At 37.1% G+C, this 8853-nt stretch overlaps 1 protein-coding gene across 1 annotated transcript; it reads left to right on the top strand.

Annotated features, from left to right (window-relative positions):
* The first annotated feature begins 3664 nt into the window (after positions 1–3664).
* Positions 3665–8414, top strand: LOC103702002 (polygalacturonase At1g48100). The gene is made up of 7 exons (XM_008784265.2): positions 3665–4046; positions 4226–4357; positions 6141–6308; positions 6406–6453; positions 6536–6743; positions 7326–7516; positions 7789–8414. The coding sequence occupies exons 1-7, from the start codon at positions 3732–3734 to the stop codon at positions 8179–8181; spliced, it is 1455 nt and encodes a 484-aa protein (XP_008782487.1). The 5' UTR covers positions 3665–3731; the 3' UTR covers positions 8182–8414.
* Positions 8415–8853: the final 439 nt, after the last annotated feature.

An 8853-nucleotide genomic window follows, 5' to 3' on the forward strand; every position in this document is an offset into this window, starting at 1 on the left:
CCACTTGGATATTTTTAAACCAAGTGTACATTTTTTTGCCATAAACAGGCATATATATATATATATATATATATATATATATATATATATATATATATATATATATATATATTTATATTTATATTTATATTTATATTTATGTATGTATGTCTGTAAATCTTACCGCAAGTAATACTACATTTGTTGCGTCTTACATCCCCCTTTTGAGAAGAAATCTATTACTTCTAGATATAAGCACATGCAATATGCATGTGAGAGGATGTACGAATTACTGCAATTACAGCTGTCCATGATATGTTTCTCTTAAATAGCAAAATAATAGAAAGATGATCCTTCTCCAGAAGAATCACCAGACACCATATGGACAATTTTAGCCTTTACGAGTATCCAAGGGATCACCAAATTTGATGTGAATTATTTTGGCCACTACAATTATCCAAGAGGATCACCAAACTTGATGTGAAATACTTTGCCCATTACGAATATTCAGAAGGATCACCAGACTCGATATAGACTACTTTGGCCACTACAGATATCCAGAAGGATCACCAAACTCAATGTAAACCATTTTGGCTACTATGAGTATTCAGAAGGATCACTAGACTTGATATGAAACACTTTGGCCACTACAAGCAAGGCTGGACAGGATTTAGGAGCGAGATCTACCATATCGGGAAGTCGAGTTGCAGACCAAATTTTTGGAGGCCATAACTTAGTCATACAATACTCGATTGAGATTACCTTTTTTTTAAAAAAAATAGGTATCTTTTCGAGATCTATAGTTGGTTGAATTGGGATAAAATTCCACCGTTTATACTCCAAACTTTGATCAGGCGTAGCTCTCTATCCGATAAGAATCTGACATAGCGACAAAAGAAAGAGTTGATGTAAAAGTTGAGATCTACCTCCTCAAGATTTTTAGCTTTTTCTAGTCTACTAGTAATGTCTATTTTAGAAAAAAGAGTCCTACTAAATTTAGGAAAAGAAATTTAACCCAAATTGTAATAGGACAGACCACACATTATAAATAAGGCTATGTACCTTTTTTTTTAAAGAATTAATAAAAAAAAGGGACTTAAGCCCTACTTTTAATATTTTTCCATCTTCTTCTAGTTTTCTTTCGAGAGATTCGAGTTGAGCGGGCTGAAGAAAATCTTCCTCTCCTCGATTAGATCAAAGAAACATAGTTATACTCCAAGGAATAATTAGGACATAATTGTCAATCGCTGTATGTTACAGTACCTAATTCTTAAAGTCAAATTAGCAAAAGTATATGGGGGGGAAGAAAAACTTTATGACAATGAGGGTTGACAAAGAGAGGGGTCCTTGGTTAATGATCTCACCAAGATGAGAGATGGAGGGAATTTGGATTCCACATGCAATTTTGTGGTCCCATTTCATGTTTATGACGTGCAGTTATCATCAGAAAGCAGCAAAATTTGAAATGCCGAAAGTACATTAACTTGCTCCCTGGCCTTGATGCGGCTGTCATCTTAAACCCATTAGTCCATCAGTACAAAAGTTATCATTGACCTGGCCTTTAATCAAGATTATTTCCTATAGCATTATTCTTTGTTAGGTTCATTAATTATTGAGTGGACAAAGGGAAATGTGGAGTAGGATACATTCAAGTACAATGGTTGGGTACTACCCAAGGAGGTAAAGTAACATGCATAAAGGAATTAAGTGAGCCCCATAGATTAAATGGTATTATTTTTTTCTCAAATGTCTGTGGACTTTTTTTTTTTTTTTTGGGGATTTCGGTAACTCACGTCAACCTGATGTGAGTTCTACCATTAGAGTCAAAAGAAATAAGAGTACATAAGAGTGGGGGATCAGAGTCAGTCCTTGTTCATAAAACCTCTTACGAGTGGTGAGCAGCAAAAGAGACGACCGAGTCTGCTGCCGAGTTCGCCTTCCGATACACATGGGCCACCTGAAACAATTTACAGCCAGCCACTAAGCTCTGGATATCCTTGAGTAGGGGGTGACCATTGTCATGTTGTCTGGCATCGCGAATCCATTCAGTCACCGTAATCGATCAGTCCTCCTCCAGGATGATATAGTCTGACCCTAGGATTCTTCTTGCATAGGTGACTCCCTCCCACGTTGCTCTGATCTCTGCTCCAATAGCGGTCATGTCTTTGGTGCGCCTATCGCCTGCCACTCCCTTCCACACTGTTCTGAGCTCTGCTCCAATAGCGGTCATATCTCCAGTGCACCTACTGCCTGCCACAATCAACGATAATGGCTTGTGAAGATATATTGATGACTATTATTTCTAGATTGTTGAAAAGGTTCATTATTATTTTAGATCAACAATGTCACGTTCTCTCTCAATTGAGAGTAGCCTTATTCATGGCTTATCTACTGTAGGTAATAAGTGCCTTTTCCAAACTTGGTTCGTAATAAGTAAAATATTTATCCTCAAATGGCAGCTCAAATGCAGCAACTTGAGCTATGCCAAAAACTATAATTAGCTTGATCTATAGCAATTAAGGGCAGTCGATGAATTTGTCAAAGTTTAACTAGAGGTTTTGGGTTCCCTTCTTGGATGATGCATCTCCAAAAATTTAAATCTGAATAATTATAGTGCAGTCTTTATAAATAATTTTCTTTTAGATGCGGTCTATAACTCCATCTCCAATGCAAGCAACTTCAATCACTCAGAATTAATTAAAACCTTCGACTCCAATAAGCTACCCTTTGTATCTTTTTACTTATGGGAGAGGTTACAAAATTGTTCATCATTTTTGTTGTCTAAACAAGCCATATCTTTCTCATGATTTTATTATACGAAACTAACAAGCATTAACCATTTCCAATCCTTGTCGAGGAATCATTCGAGTTCGGCATTTGTTTCTAGGAGAGCCTTCTTTCCCATTCCTTCACTTGCGTTCTAGTTTGAGTGAAAGCTTGGCAGGAGGATTTAGAAGTAACCCCAACTCTTTGTTTTTTTTTGTTTTTTTTGTTTTTGGTAGAAGAAGTTTTTTTGTGTTTTTGAGTCCTGTGATAGCTGATGGAGAAGAAACCAACACGACTAAAACTCTCACCCGTGACCGTTGCATGTGGCGAGAAGATCGGTTATAATCAGGGCATTGTTGGACCACCAAAGGGCCCCAAAGACTGACTCACTCGTCTTTGTTTGCCTTACAAACTTGAGAAATATATAACCTATGCTAATAAAACTTCATGGAACGCAAGAAAACCCCTAATTACGAGGAAAATATTTGACAACTTCCAAAAAAAATAGTACAATAGTATAAACAAGGAATTTTTAGGACTACTATGATTAAAGAATGGTATGTAGATCCAATACTAGTCTTTGTTTCTTTTTGATGAAAGTGTAATTATCGTTTCTTGTGATTTCTTTTACAAGCAAGAAATAATTCTGAGAAGATACTATTGCCAACAAGTGAGTCTTATAAAATGAGATATTTAATTAGCTTACTATAAAATACTCGCACTCGTAGGTGGGACAACTAAAACAATTGTCGCCAGTTGCAACAAAAGAAACGAAAGGTTTACATCCCAAGTACTTGAAAAATGGGATCACAGAAGCAAGAGGTAGGAGGGGAGCAAAAGGAAAAGTACAAAGAATTCCTTGCAATTGTTGAACTTCTGGAGTGGTTATGAGGGAGGGAGGGTGTGCAGGCTGTGGCTATTTAAACCCAGCCTCCCCTCCTTCCCTGGCAACTCCATACAATAACACAAGATACGAGTACATAAAGATGAGTGGCTTCACTTCAAAAGGCCTCATGGTCCTCTTCTTCCTTGTGTTCCTAGTTATGTGTCCCACCTTTGATATCTGTGATGCAGGAAGAGGATGGGATTGGAGGGCAGGCGATAAAGGGCAGTCCGGCGGAGGGTTGAGCCCCACAAGCCCAAGCCAATCAAGAGAACCAAAATCGAGGCTAATTCTGAGTTCAACACCTAAACCAAAACCACAACCAAGCCCGAGCCCGGGTCCACCAGCCCTGCATGGGACGACATTTGACGTGCTAGATTTTGGAGCTAAGGGTGATGGCATCACCGATGACACTAAGGTTGTCGCAAAATCATTATTTCTATTTCCACCTTTCGTTGTTTTAAGATAATTGATAGAGGATATGTAAATATAATTGAGAAGTAGTCATAAAATAATTTTTTTAAAATTAGAATTATTAAATCGATCTCCTTCTATCAGGATCTTGGTAGCTTAGCAATATGATTTTGTTTGATGCAGGCTTTTCAGGCTGCATGGGCAGCTGCTTGTAAGGTGGAGGCATCAAAGATTATTGTTCCTTCTAAATATGAGTTTCTTGTGGGGCCAATCTCGTTCGATGGCCCTAATTGTGGAGACAATATTGTGTTTGAGGTGAATATTATTTTGTTTAAAAAGTATTGTACATGGAATTTTACCTTTCAAATAAAAAAAACTTAAGGAATCTCGTCATAAAAAGATTATCTTGAGATTAAAGGCCCTAGGATCCAATCAGCTAACATATTGGATTTTTTTTAGGATAAAAACATATGGAAAATATTTTAATTTTATCATGGAAGCGTCTCTACATTAGCAAGCCCTTGGGTCCAATTAGCTTTCTACCAAATGGGAGAATACTTTGGTATATAAGATCTCTTTAAGGAAGCCTAGCTACCTTGTTATATATTGATCAGAACGTCGTTTGAAGTTTCATGCATTTATTGATTCGAAGTCAATTCATAGATAAAATATTGGGAGAGAGAGAGGTGGGGTAGGAAGTGCCCTATTGCTTGGTCAATGCCGCCGTTGTAAGGTAAGCAATTGTAGAGGAGTATACGAATCCATATAATTTAATATATATTTAAGTTTTCTTAACTTGGTTTAACCAACTTAATGGTTGCCCTAGTGACCTACGGCCAGGTTGATAATTAGTTTAAATTTGATAACTTTATTAGGAGATAATTAGTATAGCAATTAACTACAAGTTATTTTTCTGCTAACACTTTTTATGTCACTCCATGATGGTAATCAGACTTATGAGGTGACTTCTTTAAACAAGAAAAATTACAAGAGATCAATTGCATACCTGTTCTTTGATGATTTTTTTTTTCTATAGCTCCATGGTGGTAAGTTAAAAAAATGCTTATAGGTTCCCCAATATTTCTTAATTTACTTCAAGATGGATCTTTATCGAGAAAAGTTATTTATTCATCCCTTTCAATTCTTCGTTTATCAAATCTAATAAGATAAGGAACAATTGAGAGGAATGCAAAAATAGATTTATATTAGTATCAATTTAATACAAGAATTGAAAGAGATGCATAAATAAATTTACTTGACATGGTGGAACAATAGAAAAAAAAAATCATGAAAATAGACATATTAATAATTGATCTATCCCAATTTTTTGTTTTAAGAAACTCATCATTAATTTGACAAAACTAGACAAAAATTATCAACGAAAAAGATTTGTCTTGTATTGTTGCTCCAATTGCCATACTTTTTGAAGGCGAAATGCAGACCGCCTCAACCAAGAAGTTGAATCATTGCTACATGTCAATTGAAAACAAAACCACCAATGATCGTGCTTTCGATAGATCCCGTCTCTTGGAGAGAAAGGATTTCAAATTAGATCACTAACTTCCTCTTGTGTTATAAGAAATAAAAAATGGGGGAAGAAGAAATCTTTTAAATAAAACTAAAAAAGTTAATTATAGCACAAGAAAAATATACTTTAGATTAATGAATTTTTAGTTTTTATAACTACTAAATCATGTAGATCTACATTCTATTATTTAGTCGTAGAACAAACAAAATTAAGAATCATCTATTTTCTAAAAGAAATTATGTAAGAAATATCATGACTAAAGAAAGGTATGTATAATTTACTGATACTTTTAGTTATTTTAAATAGTAAAGTTTCAAAATACAATGATAAAACGAACTGTATTTCCTTTTCTTCCATTTCCTAATAGAAGAAAAAAGGATTGTTTTTTAACTAATTAAAGAAATACCATAACTCCCTCTAAATAACTGCTTTATTAATAATAATAACTATTATATATTATTTAAGTCAATAAACTTATATGCTTCAACTGTGTTCGAGTCCTTCTGAGCTAAAACCATGGTCTGTGGCTCAAACCCTTTATGGAACCGAGACTCATCCAATCTCTTGCAGTTGGATGGCGAAATCATTGCTCCAACAGACCCCAAGCCGTGGGGCTCAGGCCTCTTGCAGTGGCTCGAGTTCAAAAAGCTGAGAGGACTCACAATCCGAGGGAAAGGCATCATTGAAGGCCACGGCAACGCCTGGTGGAGTAACAAATCTCAGTTCGACGATGACGCAGTTAAGCATCTCTCCCACCCCCTGTTTCTAAATTCCACGTAGTTTAGAACTGCATGATTTAATCTTTAATCACAACGTCTCTCCGTTATGAATACAGCAACCGAGCAACGAGCTCAGTGGAAAGATGCCGAATGTCAGACCCACGGTAATAATCTGCTGAAGCTCGTTTCCAAAGCATCAGAACTCGTTTAAACACAGCTAAAAATTGTTCTTGCGACTCATGACAGGCTTTGAGGTTCTATGGAAGCAACAATGTAACAGTCACGGGCATCACAATTCAGAACAGTCCACAGTTCCACCTCAAGTTTGATAGCTGTGAAGCAGTCGAGGTTTCTGATATCGTCGTCTCTTCCCCAGGTGACAGCCCCAACACCGATGGCATACATCTCCAAAACTCTGTGGATGTTTCCATTCATGATGTCGACCTGGGCTGCGGTAATCCTCATTCCTTCATTACATTAGTTGAATCTTTATGCTTCCAATTAGTTGAATCTAATTTTGTTCAACCTTCGTAAGTACGTACTTAGTAGAATAAACATTTGCAATGCATCTGGCGGTGAATTGGTGATGCCAAGTGGAAAGACTACTCGAGTCACATGAAGCTATTCCATTAGCATCAGAATTTGCAAAAAAGTCTGAAAAGCATTCCATTGGCATCCTTCCAAATTTTATCTCATGAACTATATTTCTTTTATCCACTGAATTCAGTAGCTTCTTTATGCTCCGAGTTTGCTCAATTTCATCTCTCTAAGGCCATTGCGTTAGCTGGATACCGGAACACTGGGTTGCCTAACATAAATCTTAAATACCTAAGAATAAGAAAAGATATTTTCAAGAACCACAAAAATGAGTACTTCTAGTTTTCCTAATAGTATACTGTAACAGACAAACAGACATGCGAAAGGTATGGCAAAAAGTAAGAAAAATATGCAATACCAATTTGTTTAATCTTCTTCTTGGATAAAACAAGCTTCTTGGCAACACTTTATGAATTCTCAAATGCCATAAATTTTGCAGGTGATGACTGCATCTCCATCCAAACAGGATGCTCCAATGTCTTCCTGCACAACATAAATTGCGGTCCAGGCCATGGAATCAGCATTGGAGGGCTTGGTAAGGATGACACTGAAGCTACTGTCTCCAACATCACAGTCCAGGATGCCAATATAAAGAACACAATGACCGGTGTTAGAATCAAAACCTGGCAGGTAAAGAAATTCTCTGATATGTCCAAAATTTCTCTGAATATTCTTGAATTCTATAGAAAAAAAAAACAAAGTTATCTCCTTAATTTTGTGCCAGTTTAATTGAGTAATATATGAATTTCTGGCAACTTCAATAATAACTCATGATTTTCTACAAAAAAAAAAAAAGAAAACAAAAAGGAATCATGAATTCATATGATATCCATACTTTCTAATCCATTTCTGCATTTACTAACCACTACATCTTTCTTTGCCATTCTAATACATTGCTGCAGGGTGGTTCAGGCTATGCTAAGAACATAAGATTTGAAAACGTGATAGTCTCCGGGGTACAGACACCCATAATCATCGATCAATTCTACTGCGATCGCAGTCGATGCAAGAATCAATCATCAGCAGTGGCATTGTCAGAGATCACGTATGAGGGCATCAAAGGGACTTACACATACCAACCAGTGCACCTCGCATGCAGCGATAGCGTACCATGTTCAAACATTCACTTAAATGATATAGAACTCAAACTGCTAAACGAAGATGAGCACGCTTATGAACCCTTCTGCTGGCAAGCCTACGGGGAGCTGCAAGGCCCGACCGAACCTCCGATCAACTGCTTGCAGAGTGAAAAGACAAAGATCAACCAGATGCATTCTGATCAGGGTTCAAACTGATAGGACCTCATTCCCAGCTATATATGTATAGATGTGTGGTCCTTGTGATTCTTCCGGCCCCCTTCGCAACATTGCTTAATTTCAAGAGACATATGCAAGTCATACTGGATTACCAGGGTTAATAGTGTATGCAATGAGCTCCCCTCTTTAGGGACTACAGTGATCCTTCAGGTTGTAATGGTTCATCCTCATTGCAGTGATTTATGGAAGAATATAGTTTAGTATGTTGGATGCATGCGGCGTCTATGTGGTGTTGTAGGCATCTCTATATACGTATCGATTCAAAGACAATCGAACACATGATCATTTTATGGTTCGGTTGATTCACTATCTATAGCGCACCAAATTGGATTAGTGTTATTGTGTTCGGTACGCTAACATAAACAACAAAGTCTTTTTTTTTTTTTTTTTGTGCACAAAAGGAGGGGTGAGGGGAATTAACCCCACCTGCGTAACCGCCTCCCCCCCCCACTAAAAAATATTCGATGCAGGTAGAAAGTTTCTCATGCCCTCCCCACCAGCACGGGCGAACCCGCATGTGAGTGCTACCACCTCGGTGGTCAAAGTCTCTTTTCAAGAATCCACACAACTAATATAGCACTGTCATTTATTATTTTGGACTTTCAACTGTACCTTGCCAAATGCCTCCTATTAATTTGACAACAACTATAG

The sequence above is a fragment of the Phoenix dactylifera genome, chromosome 6 (assembly GCF_009389715.1).
Source record: "Phoenix dactylifera cultivar Barhee BC4 chromosome 6, palm_55x_up_171113_PBpolish2nd_filt_p, whole genome shotgun sequence".
In the NCBI taxonomy this organism is placed as follows: domain Eukaryota; kingdom Viridiplantae; phylum Streptophyta; class Magnoliopsida; order Arecales; family Arecaceae; genus Phoenix; species Phoenix dactylifera.

Coding starts and splice junctions, on each gene's coding strand:
- LOC103702002 (XM_008784265.2), top strand. CDS start 3,732: ATGAGTGGCTTCACTTCAAAAGGCCTCATGGTCCTCTTCTTCCTTGTG. Junction 4,047..4,225: donor GCATCACCGATGACACTAAG/GTTGTCGCAAAA, acceptor TGTTTGATGCAG/GCTTTTCAGGCTGCATGGGC. Junction 6,454..6,535: donor TGCCGAATGTCAGACCCACG/GTAATAATCTGC, acceptor GACTCATGACAG/GCTTTGAGGTTCTATGGAAG.